The sequence below is a fragment of the Rhineura floridana genome, chromosome 2, assembly GCF_030035675.1.
Source record: "Rhineura floridana isolate rRhiFlo1 chromosome 2, rRhiFlo1.hap2, whole genome shotgun sequence".
Taxonomy (NCBI): domain Eukaryota; kingdom Metazoa; phylum Chordata; class Lepidosauria; order Squamata; family Rhineuridae; genus Rhineura; species Rhineura floridana.
Genome location: NC_084481.1, coordinates 231,618,502 through 231,640,877, shown reverse-complemented (window position 1 = coordinate 231,640,877; position 22,376 = coordinate 231,618,502). Strand labels below are relative to the sequence as shown.

At 46.5% G+C, this 22,376-nt stretch overlaps 1 protein-coding gene across 4 annotated transcripts in view; it reads right to left on the bottom strand.

The window, feature by feature from the left end:
• Positions 1 to 22,376, bottom strand: part of GMFB (glia maturation factor beta) — a 510,168-nt gene that overhangs the window by 10,856 nt on the left and 476,936 nt on the right. For 2 of the 4 annotated variants that reach the window (XM_061612525.1, XM_061612526.1), the window contains exons 2-5: positions 5,685 to 5,782; positions 3,761 to 3,810; positions 3,165 to 3,214; positions 1,310 to 1,392 (exon numbers count right to left, since the gene is read on the bottom strand). In XM_061612525.1, coding sequence (XP_061468509.1) covers positions 1,310 to 1,392; positions 3,165 to 3,214; positions 3,761 to 3,810; positions 5,685 to 5,782 — 281 coding nt within the window. Of the gene's footprint in view, positions 1 to 1,309; positions 1,393 to 3,164; positions 3,215 to 3,760; positions 3,811 to 5,684; positions 5,783 to 16,997; positions 17,205 to 22,376 lie in introns of those variants that run through there. The other 2 variants (XM_061612524.1, XM_061612527.1) reach the window with 2 other exon arrangements.

Below are 22,376 nucleotides of genomic sequence, written 5' to 3'. Positions count from 1 at the left end.
ACGTGATTTTCCCTGAAGAAGCGGGTGCAAGATCACAGCGTAACTACTTGTGCTGGAGTTGGGGTAGGTGGGTTTGTTAAAAAAATAAAAGCAGCAATCACGGATTTTTACTCCATTTTTTTTCTTTTACGTAGCCACCGTACCACAAGAAAGAGCCTGCTTGCACCGAGATTCCTCTCCCCAGGAGGACATCTGCACGTCCTGCACCACAAGAAGGAGCCTGTTGCATCTGTGAGGTGCCAGACATGAGAAGAGGCAGGAGGGTGGAAATAAGCCAGCCGCATCACTGCTGCTCCTATCTACTTGTCACCTACTCCTTGCTCTGCTGCAGCCTTTACCAACCTGGTGCCTTCCAGATGCTTTGGACTGTAACTCCTGTCAGCCCGACGGCACAGCCATTTTGAACTAGAATTCCCATCAGCCCGACGGCACAGCCATTTTGAACTAGAATTCCCATCAGCCCGACGGCACAGCCATTTTGAACTAGAATTCCCGTCAGCCCGATGGCACAGCCATTTTGAACTAGAATTCCCGTCAGCCCGACGGCACAGCCATTTTGAACTAGAATTCCCGTCAGCCCGACGGCACAGCCATTTTGAACTAGAATTCCCGTCAGCCCGACGGCACAGCCATTTTGAACTAGCATTCCCGTCAGCCCGACGGCACAGCCATTTTGAACTAGCATTCCCGTCAGCCCGACGGCACAGCCATTTTGAACTAGCATTCCCGTCAGCCCGACGGCACAGCCATTTTGAACTAGCATTCCCGTCAGCCCGACGGCACAGCCATTTTGAACTAGCATTCCCGTCAGCCCGATGGCACAGCCATTTTGAACTAGAATTCCCATCAGCCCGACGGCACAGCCATTTTGAACTAGAATTCCCATCAGCCCGATGGCACAGCCATTTTGGGCTGCAACTCCCATCAGCCCCAGCCAACATGGCTGCGCTGCTAGGTGGAGCTGACAGGAGGAGCGGTCCAATGCAACTGGAGGGCACCAGGTTCGGCCAAAGCTGCTCTAACAGCCTCTCATCCCTTGCAATAACCCATCTGGCTTTGGTCCAAAATGTAAACCCTTAAAAAACAAACAAACATGGAGGTCCTTACATTGGCAGTCGACAAGCCTGCCCCCTCCCCACCACAATAATGCACACAGGTTCATCTCAGCGCTTTTATAAGATACGGCTTTCTCCCATCCGATCGAAACATGGCTCTCCATCAGGCTGTCTGCAGTCTCCATCTTGAACAGCTGCAGCGTCTTATTTGTACCAAAGCAGCTTTCCTACCAGTCAGCCAGAGCTCGACTTACCAACGGGGCTGGAGAAAATGAAGCAGAGCGGATAAGAGACTCTCCCGTCGTCATGCTGGTACTTGTAGCTATAGACAATGAATGTTTTCTTCAGGTTAAGGACAATGAAAGCCAGGGAGGGAGAAAGAGGAGAGGCAGGCTCTTAAAACCTGCTCTTTGCAAAGGGCTTGGTGCATGCTGTTTTTAGCCAGAGTCTGAAAGGGTGAAAAGTTTATAGCAGGGCTGCAGCACTCAGATCATAAAAATGTTGAAACTGACTAAAGAAATTCCTGATAAATCAGACAACTGGCAACACTTCTTTGGGACCACTGTTTGGTCCGAGCAGGGCTGTGGAGTCGGTACGTCAAACCTTCGACTCCGACTCCTCTATTTTTCTACTGTCCGACTCCTTCATAAATGGCAAATGTATATTAATTTATTAATATAAATAAAATAAAATTAATATTAACATTAAAATATTAATTTTATTTTGAAGCTGGAGTCGATACATTTCTACCAACTCCGACTCCGACCAAAATTGCTTCCGACTCTGACTCCACAGCCCTGGGTCTGAGGCCACATTTTCCTGGTTGTGAAGACCTCCTACTTTCCCCCCTTACTCTGAAACCTGACCGCCTCCCTCGGCCCCAATGCGGCCAAAGGTTTGCTCCCTCCTGACCCGAGGGGTTCTAATCCTGTTGTCACTTGGGTCACCACCTGGAACAGAGAACCAGCTCTTACCCAAGTCATGAAGCGTTTCCCCCTCGCCCCCAGTGAGGAAGGAACGCAGGACGCTGCCTTATACGGAGCCAGACTGCAGGTCCATCTATTCCATGTTGCCGACGCAGACTGGGAACTCCTCTCCAGGGTTTCAGGCACAGCACCTTCCCAGCCCTACCTACAGATGCCAGGGATCTAACCTGGGACCTTCTGCATGCAAAGCAGGTGCTCTACCACTGAGCTACAGCGCCTGGATTTGCAAGCCTCATAGAATCATAGAATAGTAGAGTTGGAAGGGGCCTATAGGCCATCAAGACCAACCCGCTGCTCAATGCAGAAATCAAATCAAAGCATTCTTGACAGATGGCTGCCTCTTGAAGGCCTCCAGTGTTGGAGAGCCCACTACCTCTCTAAGTAATTGGTTCCATTGTCGTATGGCTCTAACAGTTAGGAAGTTTTTCCTAATGTTCACTCAAAATCTGGCTTCCTGCAACTTGAGCCCATTATTCCATGTCCTGCACTCTGGGGCAATCGAGAAGAGATCCCAGCCCTCCTCTGTGTGACAACCTTTCAAGTACTTGAACAGTGCTATCATATCTCTCCTCAGTCTTCTCTTCTCCAGGCTAAATATGCCCAATTCTTTTAGTCTCTCCTCATAGGGCTTTTTTGCAGTCCCCTGATCATCCTTGTTGCCCTCCTCTGAACCTGTTCCAGTTTATCTGCATCCTTCTTGAAGTGCAGAGACCAGAACTGGACGCAGTATTCCAGATGAGGCCTAACCAGTGCTGAATAGAGGGGAACTAATGCCTCACACGATTTGGAAACGAAGGCTGAGCGTGTGTGCCAAGGGCAAAGCCAGGGATCTGTCGGATTTAAGGGTAAGGGCTGTAGCTCATTGGCAGAGCAACTGCTTTTGCCTGCAGAAGATCCTATGTTCAATCCCAAGCATCTCCAGCTCAGGCCGGAAATGTCCCCCTGCCTGACACCCTGGAGAGCCACTGCCACTCAGCGTAGACAATCCCAAGCAAGATAGAGTCATTGTCCGACTCAGCATAAGGCAGCTTTCTGTGCTCCTAAGGCCTTTGTAGGCACCAATACTGAGAAGAGAAACGGGGTTTTCGAAACCAAGACATATCAGCCACCGGAAAAAGGATATCGAGGTTGTCTCTCTGGAAGCTCGTCTTTTAGCTCATCTGGAGAAATGCCCTGGTAGCATTAAGGAGGAGGCAAGAGATAATAATAATAATAATAATAATACTTTAATTTATAGGCCGCCTATTAACAGACCTACACAGTAGTTATACAAAATGGCATACATCATAGCAATTGACAGAACAAATCATTGAAGCTGCTGCCTTACTCTGCCTGATGTCAGGGCCGGCCCAGAGTAAGAGTTAAAAAAATAATAATCAAATATCAATCTATTTTCCCCATAGTTTCAGTGGTTATACTGATATTGTGGAGTTTACATAAATAAATCACTGCACTTTATTTCCCACAGGCTTAAAAATGGGGCCCATGTGAACACAAGATCACTTAGGCTTTCCCTGTCCTTTCTCAAGCTCTGTTTGATGCCAGAGCATTTCCATTAGCATAAGTTCCCACTCGTAGATTATACACCGGCCCAAGTGGGTGCTCTGCAAAATCCAGAAATAAGAAAAGCCTTGCCGTGAGAAGGAGCAGGTTTCAAGCACTTTCCAACTCAAAGCAGAGCCACAAACTCCCCGCCACACGAGAAGCCCATCCACAAACCTCGTGCTCTTCATCCAGAACCACCAGCTGCTTATCCTTGTCGATCTTCACTACAGCAAAAGGGGGAAAGAACAGAGGCGAACTTCATGTTGATGGAGGGCACCACCGCTACTCACTCCGCTTCTTCTCTTTTTAGAAGAGCATGCCTTCCTTTCATTCTTTTGGCTGGACCTAATCACTGTGGACAGTGGCACAACTGATAGGGCAGGGTTAGTACCACTCAAGCCGCCCAGAGAATTGACCTGCCTCAATCCTTGCCTCCCTAATCTATGGGAAAGGGCCACAGCTCAGTGGCAGAGCACCTGCTTTGCGCACAGAAGGTCCCAGATAGGTCTGGCAAAAGACTCTTTGTCTGAAATCCTGGAGAGCTGCTGCCAGTCAGTGTAGAGAATACTGAGCTAGGTGTACCATCAGTCTGACTTGGTATAAGGCAGCTCCCCTCAACCCTCTTTTCCTAATTAGATCCTCGGCAGGGACAGGGCTTTCTCAGTAGTAGCACCCAATTTACTTCTCCAGGAGGATATTCTTGCCATATGGAAACCAGATAGAAGCCATACTTTTTAATTTTTTTTGCTTTGAGCTACACTAACTGGACATTTGCCGGGTGTGGTACCTTTGTTTTTGCTGATGGCCGTTGAACAATTTTTGTTCTTCCTAGCGTTCATTTACCTTCTATTTCATTACGAGCTGTTTGAAGGCCACTTGAAAGGCGGGATATAAATATTTTTCCTTTTAAATATTCACCTAATAATGTCATCATGCAGCAGTTCGCCAGGCTGCTGACAGGTGGCACTGTGAACTACAGTGTGATGACAGACTTCTGGGAGCTGCTGGGCCAGTGGAGGAGATACAGACAGGCAGGCGTAAAGGAAGTGGGTGGGTGGTGAAGTGTGTAGGTTAGTGAAGCAAGCAGAGGTGCAGCCCCTAGTAATAAATTTTTAAAAATGTAAACCTCCCCACCATTATTAAACCCCTGAAATTCGCAAATACCACTACAGCAGATTCTTGTACTTAAGAGATGTTTGCTCAACCAGTGCAGGGAAGGAGAAAGAATAAACATTTTACAAGGACATGCACCATGACACATCCCCACTTATCTCTGTAACCATAAGGGCTGTAATCTTCTTTTGTTTTTAAAGGAATCCTTGGGATTATAAAACAGGCTTCGCAGAAGAGCCACTGAAGCCCACAAACTCAGCTCTAGACCAACAGATCCAAAGCTTAACTACATGGTTAAAGGCGTTCAGAAGAACCACCGTGGAGCTGCCACCACAAGACCCAAATGGCAGTTTTATATCACGTTGTTTTTATGTGCCTTCAAGTCGATTATGACTTATGGCAACCCTATGAATCAGCGACCTCCAATAAACCACCCTGTTCAGATCTTGTAAGTTCAGGTCTGTGGCTTCCTTTATGGAATCAACTCATCTCTTGTTTGGCCTTCCTCTTTTTCTACTCCCTGCTGTTTTTCCCAGCATGATTGCCTTTTGTAGTGAATCATGTCTTCTCGTGATGTGTCCAAAGTATGATAACCTCAGTTTCATCATTTTCGCTTCTAGTGGTAGCTCTGGTTTAATTTGTTCTAACACCCAATTATTTCTCTTTTTCGCAGTCCATGGTATGCGCAAAGCTCTCAGGCTGTCAAAGGCTCCCCATCCCTGCACTGCATGGGCAAGCTGCCTTAAGGCCACTCATCAAACTCAGAAGTAAAGAACTGCCACGACATTGGCATGTGCAGAGGAATCTGTTCCTCTGTGGGTGTCAAAATGCAAAACCTCTTTCCACTGCGCAGTCGTTTTCAGAAACAGAAGGGCACGTAGATCTAGGGCCGACGCAAAGCCCAGCATCCCCTGTTCCTACTTGGCAGACCATTCCCACCCACGGAGGCCTTTTGCAACTTTTTGAGGAGTGCCTTCCATCTTACTGATAATTGCAGCGTTGTTTGTCTCTTTGCGGAAACGGAATTTTCTCAGCTTCTCCACAAGGTCTTCAGCGACGTCACAAACCACGAGGGATTCACTCTGTAGCGGGCAGGGAAGAAGGGGGGGGGATGAGTAAGATAGTTGTCATTTCAGCCAGAAACAACCCTCTGACTCCCCCCCCAAGCTGCTAAGGATTCAAGACAAGTGCAAAAATCCCAGAAAATAATGAGACAGAAAAGACAAGTAACTATTCTGGAGGGAAGAAACAGACCCAGGACCCTGCAGCGTCAGGAAAGTTACCGTAGACCAGGGAAGGGGAACCTGCGGCACTCCTGATGTTGCTAGACTACAGCTGCCGTCTTCTCTAACCATTGGGGATGCTGGCTGAGGCTGATAAACCGCCCAGAGAGCTTCCGCTATGGGGCGGTATACAGATACAATAAATAAATAAATACGGAGTCCAGAAACACCTAGAGGACCACTGGTTCCCTATTTCCTGCCAAAGACAGTGGATTTGGGGAAACAGGACTAGTTTGTACGTGCCCACTCAAACACTTCCACCTGCAGAACTGTTCTTGTTACAGGTGCTGCATAATACTTGTGAGAAACTGTTCTTTTAGTGTGGCAGCATGTACTCTTTAGAAGCCTATTGACATCAGCTAGGCGCCTTCACTGCAATCTTTTCGGTACCTGCTTAACACTTTTTTTATTTAAGCAAGCCTATCCTCTTCAGTTGATCCGTTTTAGTCTCTTTAGTCTGTTGCCAATTTAATTGTTTTAAAAATGTTTTTAGTTACTTTTTAAAACTGTTTTATCAATCGTTTTAATGTTTTTTGTAAACCACTTAAACGTACTGCCTTCAAGTCGATTCCGACTTATGGCGGCCCTATGAACAGGGTTTTCATGAGGCTGAGAGGCAGTGACTGGCCCAAGGTCACCCAGCGAGCGTGGGGATTCGAACCCTGGTCTCCCAGGTTGTAGTCCACTTAGAGGTGGTTTGTTTTTTTTACAATCAAGCTTTTAGTTTTTTACCAGGCATACGGTTTTTTACAATGGAATTCGCTCCCACAATAGGCAGTGCTGGCCACCAAACTGGACGGCTTTAAAAGAGCATTAGACAAATTTATGGAGGATAAAGCTATCAGTGGCTACTAGCCATGATGGCTATGCTCTCCTTCCATAGTCAGAGGCGGTACGCTTCCAAGTACCAGTTGCTGGAAGCCGCAGGAGGGGAGAGTACTCTTGCAGTCAGGTCTGCTTGCAGGCTTACTATTTATTTATTTGATTTCTAACCCACCCTTTCCTCCCAGTAGGAGCCCAGGGCGGCAAACAAAACACTAAAAACACTCTAAAACATCATAAAAACAGACTTCAAAATATTTTAAAACAAAACATCCTTAAAAACATATTAAAACATCTTTTAAAAAAAGCTTTACAGACACCTTTTTTTAAAAAAAGGTTTAGAAACATATTAAAAGCAATTCCAACACAGATACAGACTAGGATAAAGTCTCTACTTAAAAGCTTCCCATGGGCATCTGGTTGGCCACTGTGAGAACAGGATGCTAAGGCCAGATGTGCCACTTCCCAGATCCAGCAGGGTCTTCTTATGTTCTTAAGCAGTATATATATTTTTGTTAAATAAACAAACAGAACAAACTGTGTTCATGCCACTGGGAAGCCCATAAGCAGGACAGCTGGTTGGCCACGGCGGGGAGCAGGATGTTGACGTGGGCAGGACCATGGCCTGATCCAGCAGGGCTCTTCGTCTATTATTTTTTTAATTGATTTCATAACATATAACAACTAACAAAACAGTACAAAGGTGGTACATTATTTAACAGGATATTTGCATGCCAGAGTATCTAGAGCAGTGATTCTCAAATGGTGCGCCCAGGCACACTGGTGCACCCTAAGAGGTGGCTAGGTGTGCCTCAAATATTATGAAAGTATATTTTAAAAATGAGAAGAAACCCATTTGTATAGGGTAAGTAATAGTTTTCTATAGTTTAATTTTATTCATAGTTTAAAATATATTAATATATTTTTAATTGTGTACACAAAGCGCGCCAGAAAATGTTTATATGTTTTACAGTGCGCCGCGAACCAAAAAAGTTTGAGAACCACTGATCTAGATAGTGCATTATATGTATTCATGGCAGACATGAACACCTTTGTACTCGTTTGGTGGAAAGGAATCCAGGAATTCCAGACCTTCACGTACTGCAATTGTGGCATCGCATCATTACCAGCTCTGGAACATTACGCAATAAAATCCATCTGCTCTGCACCAAATTCAGCACGGCTCTTCTTACATTCTTACGTAAAAAGCCCAGTACCAAGCCCTATGGACAAACAGTGCTTTTTAAGCAAGCGGGTGAGGCCTTAGTGTCCTATGTCTTTACTATCTTAGGCTGCAATCCCACACACACTTACCTGGGAGTAAGCACCATTTAACCCAATGGAGCTTACTTTTGAGCAGACATGTATTGGATTGCAGCCTTACTCTCCCCAACGTAGCAGCCAAAGACGTGAGCCTGCAGACTGCTAAGGAGTGCAGAACAGCAGATGCATTCAAAGGAAAGCCAGCGAGTGCAATGGAACTTACTCCAAAGGCAGGTACGGAGAGGATTCCTGTATTTGCCTTCGAAGCCATCCACGGCCTTGCCCACTGTCTCCCTGCCCTTATATCCCAACACCGTGAACTTTACTCATTCAGTTGCATCACACCTAGCTGTCCAAGGGCCTCTTGCAGGGGCAGGAAGATTTCCAGCTTGCTGAATCTACTTTGGGTTGTATTCAACTAAGTCCTACTCAGAGTAGGCCCACTGAAATGAATGAACTAACTTAGGTTCACCTCTCTTAACTTCAATAGGCCTACTCTGAGTAGGACTGGCACTGAACGCTGCCCTTTGCTTCACTCCCTAGAATCCCAAGATCTACCAAGCAGAGCCAGGTGCAAAAGACGCACAGTTTGAATTAAAGAAGAAGGGAGCGCCTCTTGAGCATATTTTGAGCCTAGAAATTAGTTTTCGATACCTGAACTGAGCTCATGGTCCCTTCATACAAAAGTCCAACTCCCAATTAGCTTTCTTCATTTCTGCAGCCTAATTTGAAAAAATGGAAATGGACTGCCTTCAAGTCAATTCCGACTTATGGCGACCCTGTGAATAGGGTTTTCGTGGCAAGCGGTATTCAGAGGTGGATTTACCATTGCCTCCCTCTGAGGCTGAGAGGCAGTGACTGGTTCAAGGTCACCCAGTGAGCGTCATGGCTGTGTGGGGATTCAAACCCTGGTCTCCCAGGTCGTAGTCCAGCACCTTCACCACTACACTACACTGGCCTAATTTAGGTGGGGAAAATCATTTTGTTGCTGCTGCTGCTCCTAAACAGTTGGGTGTCAGAAATCTTTGCCAATCCCAGAGGCTGGGAATAGCAGGTGGGCAGAGAGCTGCTGCTGTGTTCAAATCATGCTTCCAGGCTTCCCATTGGGGCATCTGGTTGGCCACTGTGAGAACAGGATGCTGGACTAGATGGGCCACCGGCCTGATCCGGCAGCCAGACTCTTCTTATATTCTTATGTACTGCAAATCAGCCGAAATCTCTAACCCAATTTACCTGCCTCTGTCCTCCCTCCTAGAACACCAGCATGATGCTAAACCTCTTTCTTCAAATCCCTCATCAAAAACCAAACTTTTCGTGAAGTCTTCAAAATAAGCCACAGTCCCCATATCTGATGGAAAGTAAGCCCTTGCAAGTATTTACAGCTGGAGTTAAAGTCACATCTTCTTACCCCGGTTCACTGTCCCTCCATTTATCTTCATTCTGTCATTTTCTAGATTGTAAGCCCCTTGGGGCAGGGACCTGTATTTTCATCCTTTGAGAAGAATCATATCAATATAAAAGACGAGCAGCCTTGTAAGTCTAAGCAACCAAAATATTTTTTAAAAAAAATCAGTGAGCAGAAACCCAATCCTTGGTGTCAGAAACCATCATGCAAAATTTGGTTATGGTAACTTAAAGGTGTTCAAAATCGAATGCATAGTGAACAAACAACTTTCCAAAATATGTAGTAGAACATCATAGGGTTAGGACACATAAAGCAACAGCTGAGGAACTTGTGCCTTATGCTGGAGTGGGCACAGACTATTCCCAGTGGGCAGCACTTCCCTACAGGTATCCTCTTACCACCATCAACTTGGGATGCAATCTTAAGCATGCTCCAAAAGGGAGACTTTCACAACCTGGTGCCCTCCAAACGTTTTGGACTAAAATTCTGAACAGCTCCACCGGGCAGGGGCGAATGATGCTGGGGCTCATGGGGGCTGTAGTCCAAGACTACTGGATGGCACCAGGTTAGCAAAGGCTGCCCTGTGGCAGGGGTTCCCAAACCATGGCTCGTGGACCACCAGTGGTCCACAAGCTTCATTCAGGTGGTCTGCGGCATGTCCACTTTAAATATTCATACTAATTTTTAATTGTATTTTGATTGCTTCTTGTGTTTAAGAACATAAGAAGAGCCTGCTGGATCAGGCCAGTGGCCCATCTAGTCCAGCATCCTGTTCTCACAGTGGCCAACCAGGTGCCTGGGGGAAGCCCGCAAGCAGGACCGGAGTGCAAGAACACTCTCCCCTCCTGAGGCTTCCGGCAACTGGTTTTCAGAAGCATGCTGCCTCTGACTAGGGTGGCACAGCACAGCCATCACGGCTAGGAGCCATTGATAGCCCTGTCCTCCATGAATTTGTCTAATCTTCTTTTAAAGCCGTCCAAGCTGGTGGCCATTACTGCATCTTGTGGGAGCAAATTCCATAGTTTAACTATGCGCTGAGTAAAGAAGTACTTCCTTTTGTCTGTCCTGAATCTTCCAACATTCAGCTTCTTTGAATGTCCACGAGTTCTAGTATTATGAGAGAGGGAGAAGAACTTTTCTCTATCCACTTTCTCAATGCCATGCATAATTTTATACACTTCTATCATGTCTCCTCTGACCCGCCTTTTCTCTAAACTAAAAAGCCCCAAATGCTGCAACCTTTCCTCGTAAGGGAGTCGCTCCATCCCCTTGATCATTTCTGGATGGGAGATTTTCTACCATTCCAACTCATTAAAGAGTTTGTATCTGTGAATCTGGTGAAGTTGAGAACATTGTACATTATCTACTAAGCTACCCCCTATACAAGTCCCCAAGGCTTACATTTATTTTCTACATTCTTTGTTCCTTCTCAAATAGATCTTTCCTGGCGCAGATATGTATTAAGGCAACAATACATTTATAACTACCCAGGTGGCAAAATTTGCTCTAGCTACAAGGACACGAAGAGCTAGATACCAAAACAAAAACCTTGTGCCCTGGCGCCATTATGGCTGTAATAATCCACTAAGTCATGGGGTGGGTCAGTGTATCTTTCGCCTGGGACAGAGAGGAAATTTTATTTGAAATGTAGCGCTGTTGTCCCTTTACTGTATGCTGTCGGACTGTTTGTTGAAATATGACTTGTATCTTAATATGTATATTTTATTTTCCTTTTACATGTGATGAATTGTGGTAGCCAGAGCTTGGAAAAGTTACCCTCCCAAAACTACAACTCCCATCAGCCCCAGCCAGCATGGCCACTGGATTGGGCTGATGGGAGTTGTAGTTCAAAAAAAGTAACTTTTCCAAGCTCTGCCTATGGCTTTGAGCAATAAAGATTCATTTCATTTCATTTCACATTAGATCAGTGATCAGGTTTCCCAGCTTGGCTTTGGGTTTTACTAGAAGCGGTTATGGGAGAGGTGCCTAGTAATACCCTACCCCCATTTTCCCGCTCTAAATTCCCTCCCGAACCTGATATTAGGTCCGCGTGTGGAGAACACACAGGTATGTCACATGTGCTCAGAAGCTTATTGGCTGAGCTCGATGGGTCTTATTCTTTAGCGACCGTGATTAGGTTTGCAGCCTTGAAGTCTTGTAGCAGGAAGTCCCGTAAGGCAACTCTCGCCACAACTTTTCCTTTTTTCGTTTATATTGATAATTTAACAAAACAACTCCCACACCCAAACTCCCTCTGTTTCAAGCATCTCCAATTTATATACAGCCCCTTCCCTGCACCCGCATTTACACCTACCACAAGCCAAAGCTTCAGAACAACGCGGATACTTCTCTTGCTCCTGTACCCAAACTCGCTGGATTCTTTTTATTCTCTAATAATTTGAATTCTATGAAAATGCAAATTGTAATACAATTAAACACAATATCAGAAATATCTGGCCCGCTTGCATTGGCTGCCTGTATGTTTCCGAGCTTGATTCAAGGTGCTGGTTTTAACCTATAAAGCCTTACATGGCTTGGGACCACAATACCTGATGGAACGCCTCTCCCAACACGAACCCACCCGTACACTACGCTCAACATCCAAGGCCCTCCTCCGGGTGCCTACTCCGAGGGAAGCTGGGAGTCTGGCAACAAGGGAGAGGGCCTTCTCAGTGGTGGCCCCCAAATTATGGAATGAATCCTTTGACGAGGTGCGCCTGGCGCCAACACTGTTATCTTTTCAGCGCCAGGTTAAGGCTTTCCTCCTCTCCCAGGCATTTTAGCATGTGTTTTAAATTGTTTTTAAAAAATGTGTTTTTAAATTTGTATACTTGTTTTAATTGCTGTAAACCGCCCAGAGAGCTTCAGCTATGGGGCGGTATACAAATGTAATAAATAAATAAATAAATGAAAGAAGCAATAGAATTACAACTGAAAATCATACAGCCCCTAGCACAGCACATTACAATTGCTACGGCAGGCAGAAAAATCATTAAGTGGTCCGCCAAGAGCTTCAAGGGTTTTCAAGTGGCCTATTGGGGGGGGGGGAAGGTCGGGAACCACTGCCTTAGGAAATAAGCTCTACCAAACTCAGTGGGATTTATTTCTGAATAGACATCCCTAGGATTGCATTATTACTTCTGCCACGACCCAGATGCATTTTTAGAACATCTTACAGAAACCAGGTTTGCAAACAGCAGAACCAGTGTGGTGGTGTGCTTAGAGTGTTGGACTAGGACCTGGGAGACCAGGGTTCAAATCCCCATTCAGCTTTATATTTATTGAGCAACCTTGGACCAGTCACTGTCTCTCAGCCTAATCTACCTCACAGGATTGCTGCAACAATAGAATGAGAAGGGAAGAATCATGTACGCTACCATGAGCTCCACGGATGAAAGTTGGGAAATCAGAATGCATACAATAAAGGGACAAGATGAAATGCCACCCAGGGCCATAGCTCATGCTGGAGCCTTTCCGAGTATACATTGGTGACTCAATGTTCTTGTTAAACTACAGAGCCAAGAGAAAACAGCTTGCCTACAAATTCCTTTGCTCTCTGCAATGAAATCTGCCTGGGATAGCCATGCCCAGCATGAGAGGGACAAACGGATGCCAAGTTACTGTGCATGGAATGTAGATTATTATGTATTACACAAGGCAGAAGGAGCAATGGTACCCCAAAAAGGAGAAACAGAAGCAAAGCGGCTAACAGTCGTCACAAAACACGTTCTTCACTATTCCAGTTTGAGGTTCTATGCTCTGACTCTCACAAGTATCTTTATGAAAATATATTCCTCGCGGTTACACTTACAATTGCATGCAGATTAGCAATTACATCAGAAAACTGAGCCGCGCCTCCTCTTGAACAGGCTGCCTCCAGGTATTTGTTGGGAAGTGTGAGTTCACCACCCAGAAAGCATTTGCTCATAATAATAGGGGGCTTTGAGCCAGCACGGAGCCCTTGAGCATCAGAACAGCTTATCACAGCCCTGTTGCCAAGGAAAATAGGAGGAGAGGCATCTGCACATCTCCAGCTTACATCTTCCCACTGTGTCGCAATTTGGAATCACTTCTGTACTACAAATTAAGCCTGTTTAAAAGTCAGCTGGGTTGAATCCTCTTCTACTGCTGATGTTTTGATTGCAAGCTCCATGGGGCAGGGGACTGACTCTTTTTTCCTTTTGCTTATGTTAATCTAAAGCATGATGAACAATATAAGCATGTTTATCTCAAAGCACTATGTACATCGCTGGAACTAATACTGTAATACTACTTCAAGGGAGTGAAGAATCTAGCAGAGAAGCGTCAGCTCCTCTGCAAAACTACAGAGGACGTAACGCTTGGGGTGGGGAGGAGGAAGCCATCCTGAGAGTAAAACTGGATTAAGTTTTGCAAGACAGGCATGCCCTACATTTTTTGTGTGCACAGCCAGACATAAGACTAAGAGCTCCCACAAACAAAACAGCTTGAGGCTACCAAGGTCCAAGGGAAGGCAGCTGAAAGAGTTCCCTCCACAGCCTTTTGGCACATAAGCCAATTTCCTTGACAGTTAGCCTTTTGAGCATTATGATCAAGACCATCTAGCACAACTGCCACGCACGCACTAGCCCCCTTCCATCAGCTGACACCAATCACATGCCGAGAACGTGGGAAGTTTATTTTTGAAAAGCAAATATGCTCACAGAAGCAAGCCGAGCCAAGCCTGCAGGGGAATACAGAGTCACCTACAGCAGGAATAGGGGTCCTATGGCCCTCCAGATGTTGGTAGGACTCCATTTCCTGTCAATCCCTGCAAGCATGGTCAATGGTCAGGGATGATGGACTCCCAACAAAATCTGGATGGCCAATGGTTCTCCACCCCAACATAGAGCTCATCTCAATTTGATCCACCATCTTGGGAGGAAGGAAGGACAGCATCATTAGGACCAAAAAGACACTATATAAGGGAACCTGCAACAAAATGTTGCAGCGTAACCTCCCTCTGAAAAGGAGTACTCCAGTTCAGGGTTGTGGCCAGCCATTCCCTCCAAGTAGGGCATTTTACTCTCTTCTCCTTCTCCCATTTCCCATGGAAGGAAGCCAGATTTCGACTGAACATTAGGAAAAACTTCCTAACTGTTACAGCCATATGACAATGGAACCAATTACCTAGAGAGGTAGTGGGCTCTCTGACACTGGAGACATTCAAGAGATGGCTGGACAGCCATCTGTCGGAAATGCTTTGATTTGGATTCCTGCATTGGGGAGGGGGTTGAACTTGATGGCCGTATAGACCACTTCCAACTCTACTATTCTATGATTCTATGTTTCTTTTTCTGTCTGACACTCCACATTCCTTAGCTACTGGGTTTCCCAGAGGGCATTTGTCTGGCCACTGTGAGAACACAAGGAGAGTCTGCTGGATCAGGCCAGTGGCCCATTTAGTCCAGCATCCTATTCTCACAGTGGCTAACCAGATGCCTATGGGAAGCCCACAAGCAGGACCTGAGTGCAATAGCACCAGTGGTGGCTGGTGGCGCCATATCAGTGGGGCAGTGGAATCCGCTCCAGATTTTAGTCCACTGTCATGACACCACCAGCCACCACTGAACACCACTCTCCCCACTTGCAATTCCTCCCAGTTGCTGCTAGACAGAGGCATACATGGATTGGTTTGTTTTTTTGGCACAGTTGAGTTTTTTTTTTAAATGTACTTCTGCAAGCCCCACAATTCTCCCAAGAATACTTCCCTCTTATCACTCAGTGACTCCATGTTGGCTACAAAATGTTTACTGTTAGGAGCACGGATGATGCTTGGAGGGTGAGCAGGGAGTTATGCTTGGGGTGGGTGTGAGAGGAACAACAGGGAGGTTATAGAGGAAATAACTTTCCCAAGGGGTGTGAGCGAGCGAGAGCACACGCGAGAGAGAGAGAGGGGTCAACAATTACATTTCTGGGCTCCCTGAGTGGGTTTTGGGGAGGAAAGGAGAGAACGCAGCCATAGGTGAGGTGAGGGCGGCACCTTTAGCCCATAGTAAGGGCACCATATTTTGAAAAAGTGCTACTATTAGTTTAGTATTCTGAGAGAGATCATGGTAGATGCGCAGAAGAAGCAAAAAGGAACTAAGACACGCACACGATCACATCCTTTCACACTAGATTAGCCAAACACAACCACCGCCCCGGTCCCAAATTCACCATTCACTAAAGCAGATTAGAATGACAAGTCTGTACAGAGGTGTGCCTTGGAATAGATGAGAAAAGACAATTCAATCCTCTTATTGATCTTTATTCTCCGGGGTGGCTAAGGTGCATAAAACACACACACAAAACCCCATCTGGTGGCATTCCAGATTGCACTTACCTGTGCAATCCAATATAATTTACTTCCAAGCAAACAGCAGTGGAATCAGGCTGCAAGTCATCTGGAGCAACTCCAATTCGCAAAAGCAGATGATACCTACCACTTTATAAACATACACGGGGGGGGGGGGAGGCCACTACAGTCAGCCATTCCCTTCACTAACTCTACACAGTTACCTGGGTGTGAGACCCATTGAATTCAGTGGGCCTTACTTCTGAGTAAGCAAGCACAAGGCTGCAGTTCGTTGATTAAATAATGTGGACTGGTCACCCTTGAAGCATTTTAGCGACTCATCTCCCCACCCTCTCCATTCATGCCCGCAAGGGGAACATTTAATCCACATCCCCGACTGTGAATGTAGAGATCCAGAGATACGGTAGGGTACTTATTCTGCATTAAGTAACCTGGAATACAGAGTGAGACACTTGCGCGTGGCAATGAACAACAAATCCCCACGAATCAGTCTTTGAAATACACCACACACACACACACACCCCTCAGCCACTTCCAGGGGGTGGGTGGAGCAGAGTTGGGAGGGAGAAACAGACAAAAGAGAACACCTCGGGGGAAGCCTTCTCCAAGAAAGGGCCAGCTAAATACAAATGGGAAGAATTACAGTTTGGCTCTTTCCTTGCAAGAATCCCCGTGATTTTTCTTTGAGGGAAGGCGGATTCTAGTCTACCCCTTTCGGGCAGACGAAGAGTCTGGAAAAAGGCGTCGCTTTACATAAACAATAATAATCGAACAGCAGCCACAAATTATTCCTCCTGCAGGAAGCCACACAGACACATTTATTTTTAAATGCCATATTGATTATGCAAGACCTTTTAAGAGATAAATCGACTGGCTCTCAGCCCACACTGCATTATTTGTCTCCTTCGGATAAATGGGCCCCATTCCGGTTCATTGGTCGAATTCTTCTGTTTGCTTCTCGATGTTCAAGAGGAAGGAGGGTCCCTCCCAGACCACCCTCCACTCCTGCAAGGCAAAAGACTTTCCTCCCCCAATGCATGGGGGGTGCGGGTAGACTGGGACCCCTCCTTCCTATTAAAATAATAAACTTTTTTCAAAAAATGGGAATTTCAGACCAATGAAACTCCAGTGACATAAACCGTCCCAGCAAGCAGAGGAACGATTCCATCCCAGCTCTTTCCCCGCGCCCAACGACTCTCCCACACTCACCATCTTGCTCCTGCAACAGCCTTTCCGAAAGTCCCTTCGAGCCCCTTTAAGAGCTCCAGTGGGCCCTCCCTAGTTCACTTTCAAGCAGGCTTCAGGACTTCGCAATGCGCATGCCCATTGCAGCCTGTGAGCCAATCAGCGGGGCCGCTCGGCTCGGCCGGTGGCGTCACTAAGCTATGGCGAGCGGGAGGTGCCAGTCCTGTATTTATTTATCTCTCTTTCGTGTGATTCTCATCCTCCGGACATCCGTCCACCCGCCCACGCCTAGAGAGGCCCGAGGCTGAAGAGGTGCCTTGCGGCGTCCTCAACCTCACTCGATAGCCTAAGGGCGGGGCGACGTAGAGCTCTTCCTCCTCCTTCCCCCCATGTGTCAACCAGGAAGCACTGTTGCCATGGCAACCAGAGAGCTGCTCCAAATGGAGATGATGATTGCAGAATGCCCAGAAGTGTATCCAAAGAGGTCGATAAGGAATAAAATGCGTGATGAACAACGAACAAACAGTCACATATTTATTGGGAATAGGTTTGTTGTGGATTGGGATATATACATTATTATGATTTATTTATTATTTATGCTCCCCTGGGCTCCTGCTGGAAGGGCAGGATATAAATCAAATAATAAATAAATAAATTTATATCCCACCCTTCCTCCCAAAAGGAGCCCGGGCTTACAAACAAGAACACAAAAAACACTAGTTGTTGTTGTTATGTGCCTTCAAGTCGATTTTAGCTTATGGCGACCCAATGAATCAGCGACCTCCAAGAACATCTTTCATGGACCACCCTGTTCAGATCTTGTAAGTTCAGGTCTGTGGCTTCCTTTATGGAATCAATCCACCTCCTGTTTGGCCTTCCTCTTTTTCTACTCCCTTCCATTTTTCCCAGCATTATTGTCTTTTCTAGTAAATCATGTCTTCTCATGATGTGTCCAAAGTATGATAACCTCAGTTTCATCATTTTAGCTTCTAGTGATAGTTCTGGTTTAATTTGTTCTAACGCCCAATTATTTGTCTTTTTTGCAGTCCATGGTATGCGCAAAGCTCTCCTCCAACACCACATTTCAAAGGAGTTGATTTTTCTCTTATTCACTTTTTTTGCTGTCCAACTTTCACATCCATACATAGAGATCGGGAATACCATGGTCTGAATGATCCTGACTTTGGTGTTCTCCATTTATCTGCCTCTGCAAGAGGCCCTCTCCTGCATAAGCACAGTGATCCGTTGGTAGGTAATAGTTGTTGTTATGTGCCTCCAAGTCGACCACGACTTATGGTGCCCCTATGAATCAGTGACCTCCAAGAGCAGCTGTCATGAACCACCCTGTTCAGATCTTGTAAGTGTAGAGCGAAGAAGGACGCGAGACAAAGCCCCTCTGTCTGCGTTAAACCCCCACCCCCATAATCCAGACCCCCCTCGCCCACTTCCCTAAGCGCAGCCCCCTTTCACCTCTTTATGACTCTCTCATTTCTCTGCCCCCCCCAATAAAATTCACTGGAAGGCATTCCTCAGTCACGCCCCCTTTCCAGACGACCCTCCGGCTCCAGCTGACCCCCTGCCCAAGTTAACAGACATGACTAACTTACGTCTATTTATTTCAGTGGGTCTACTCTGAGTAGGACTTGGTGACCACAACCTAATGGCATCAAGTGTAGGTTACATAACAAATTCTACACAACTGTTAAAAGGTACAATAGCCCTGGCCTCTTTTGCATCCGGCTGCTCTGTTATTCGCAATCAGTATTTTTACCTTGAATTTACATGTAGGAAAATTATTGATTTGATTTCCCTGCCTACTTGACACGCTGGCACACCACGAGCCAAGAAGGCAGGCATGGAAAATCACCGAACAGCGCAAACAACTGCAACTGCCGAGTAAGGAGCTGCTCACGCTACAATCACGCGCGCTAACCGCCAATCAGAAAAGAACACGATGTAATCATCCTCCAATTATTGCTCGGCTGCTTATGTAACTTGTTTATGTCCTACAATAAATACAAGCAACCGAGGGTGCTCGGGATGCCTCGCCCATGATCTTTGTCTCGTGTCCTTCTTCGCTCTACAGCTGGTGACCCCGACGTGATCCGCCGGAACGCGCCGGAGGAGCAACCCCACTCACCGACTGGAGAAGTCTGCGTGCCACTACCATTCGTAGTCCCGTGAGTATGGGGGGAGAATTATCTACGGAGCAGAGAAGGCATGCTAAGGAGCTCCACCAATTGGTGCAGCGCCTGAATAAGGACAAGGACATTACCTTATGGGAGATCGAGAGTCTCTTAAAGGAAATAGTCTGTCAGTGCCCATGGTATCCTGAGAAGGGGAGACTTGACAAGGATACGTGGGGAAAATTAGGGGCATACTTAAAAGAGGAGCCCCGGGCTGCGCCACGACATCTTGTCGCGTGGCAAGCAGTCTCGCGGGCAGTAGGGCATTTAGGTTTCGAGGCATCCCCTACTGCCCCGCCGGCATCTCTCTTAGAGGAGGTGCCCAAACTCAAGTACCCTCAGGTACTTCCCCCGACGGAGGCAGCTCCGCCATACACCGCTTCAGAGACAGCGGCAAAACCTGCTGTGACCCTTGGGGCGGTGAGAGCAGGGATTGAGGAGGCACGAAAGAATGGGACGAACTTCTGGGAAGATGACATCTGGGAAGCCGGAACGGGACCGGCATTCTTCCCTGTTAGTTACGTACAGAATAACCAAGGGCAGGTGATAGCTCAATGGAACTCCTTGCCGTTCTCAGTAATGCGGGAACTTAGAAAAGCAATCACTGAGACCGGGATCCGCTCTTCCTTCGTGAGCGGAATGATAGAGGGAATAGCCAATGGATATACCATGGCACTCAGAGATTGGAAAGATCTGTTCAGAATGATTTTGACTCCAGCCCAGTATGTTGTATGGGACAGTGAGTATCGAATGGCTGCAACTGTGATTAACGCAGCGGGGATCACGCCTGAGCAGATTTATGGTACAGGTCAATTTGAGGATATCAATATGCAGATTCAACTCCCGGCCAATGCCTTTGTGGCTATAGGACAGTGTGTGCAAAGAGCCTTTAAGAGAGTACCAGAAATGGGAAAGCCGACGAAGTCGTTCTCGGCAATAAAACAACAACATAGCGAGCCCTATGCTCAATTTATAGACCGGTTGAAAGAAGCGATCTCGAGACAAGTGGAAAATGGGGAAGCACAAGGCGAGCTCTTATTAAACTTGGCCTTTGAAAATGCTAATCCGGACTGTAAAAAGGTGTTGCAAAGTGTCACACCGCTCGAGTTACGGGCTAGCAGATATGATTAGGGCTTGCGCAGAGGTAGGAAGCCAGGGATTCTCCATGAATTTGTTAGCAGGGGCATTGCAGAGAGGCTCCAAGCCCACCGGGAACTGCTATAATTGTCAAAAACCGGGTCATTTTAAAAGGGAGTGTAGAGCCCCAGGAGGGGGAGCATTCAAAGGAGGGACGGGGGCAGAAAAAAGACCCTCAAAGAAATGTCCAAAATGTCAGAAGGGATATCACTGGGCAAATCAGTGTCGGTCGGGAAACCCGTTGACGGGCCGGCCCCAGGCCCAGGGACAATAAGGGGACAACCGAAGACAACTTTCTTTAATCAGCCACCAAGGGGAGTGCAGGAATTGACTTAGTAGCAGTCCAAAATATCGAAACAAAGCTCCCTGGAGAATTATTAGTGTATGATACCCAGTTAACAGGACCCCTTCCCCCTCAGACGGTTGGCCTGGTTCTGCCCCGCTCCTCGTCTGGAAAAGCGGGTATTCACATCATTCCCGGAGTAATCGATTTTGACTACACCGGAACAATTAAGGTCCAGGCTTGGAGCCATTTACCTATGGCCATTAAAGAAGGAGACTCATGGGCGCAACTTGTAACTGTTCCTTACGTTCCCCCAACGACGGAAACAGACAGGCAGAGAACTGGTGGATTCGGCTCTACCCGATCAACAGAAGAGGCACATCTGACGGCAGCCGTGATTCACCCCTCTCCCGCTGGAAAGCCCGTGGAACAGTACAGAGTGGGTGGTAAGATCTTTTCAGGGATTTTAGATACAGGAGCCGATGTATCCGTCATCAGTCTAGCAGAATGGCCCTCAACGTGGCCCCTAGAACAGGCTCCTGAAGTGCGCGGGGTGGGAGGTACTCAAAAGGCGTGCCAAAGTGCCTGCTGGCTACCAGTCTCCACACTTGCCTCCAACCAGATTCTGGGCCATATCCAACCCTGTATATTGAAAGTACCCTTTAATTTGTGGGGTAGAGATCTTCTGCAACAGATTGGCGCCACCTTGACAATACCTGATTAGATATGAAAACCGCGGCACCCTTGTCGTGGAAGACCTCTGATCCTATATGGGTGGATCAGTGGCCGCTAACCCAAGAGAAACTGACTGCCCTGAAAGAATTAGTTTCTGAACAACAAAACCATATAGAACCTTCAGTAAGCCCTTATAATACCCCCGTGTTCGTGATCAAAAAGAAGTCCGGAAAGTGGCGGCTTCTACATGATCTTAGAAAAATTAATGAAATTTTACAACCTATGGGAGCATTGCAATGTGGGTTGCCTAATCCAAACTTAATCCCGGAAAGTTATGAATTAGCGATTATTGATTTAAAAGATTGTTTTTTCTCCATACCACTACAGCCGCAAGACTGTAAGTATTTTGCCTTTACAGTCCCCACCACAAACAATCATCGTCCAACATCACGATACCAATGGAAGGTCTTGCCACAAGGTATGCTAAATAATCCAACCATGTGTCAAATGTTTGTTGACACCGCGTTGCAACCTTTCAGGGACAAGAATCCAAACCTCCTGGTGTATCATTATATGGATGATATTTTAGTGGCGGGTCCTAGGTTACCTACAGACTGGCTTACACAGCTGACCGCAATCTTGGCACAATATGGATTGACCATAGCCCCGGAAAAGGTACAAACCCAAGAGCCTTTCAAGTATCTTGGTCATAAGATGATGCAGTCATACACAATTCCTAACTATCCGAAATTTAGCCTAAAAAACCCAATTACATATGTTGAATTACAAAAGTTATTAGGGGACATTAACTGGATACGCCCCTACGTAAAACTACCGACTGAATTTTTACAACCATTATTTTTTGCTCTCAAAGGCCATAGCCACCCAGCGGAGCTGATTACTTTAAACACTTTAAAGGTGTATAAACCTTTAAACGAGGTTTAAGTTAGGTCTTAATGGTGTGCAGCACTGGCCCCTCTGTCTGCGTTAAACCCCCACCCCCATAATCCAGACGCCCCTCGCCCACTTCACAGAGCAGCCGGATGCAAAAGAGGCCAGGGCTATTGTACCTTTTAACAGTTGTGTAGAATTTGTTATGTAACCTACACTTGATGCCATTAG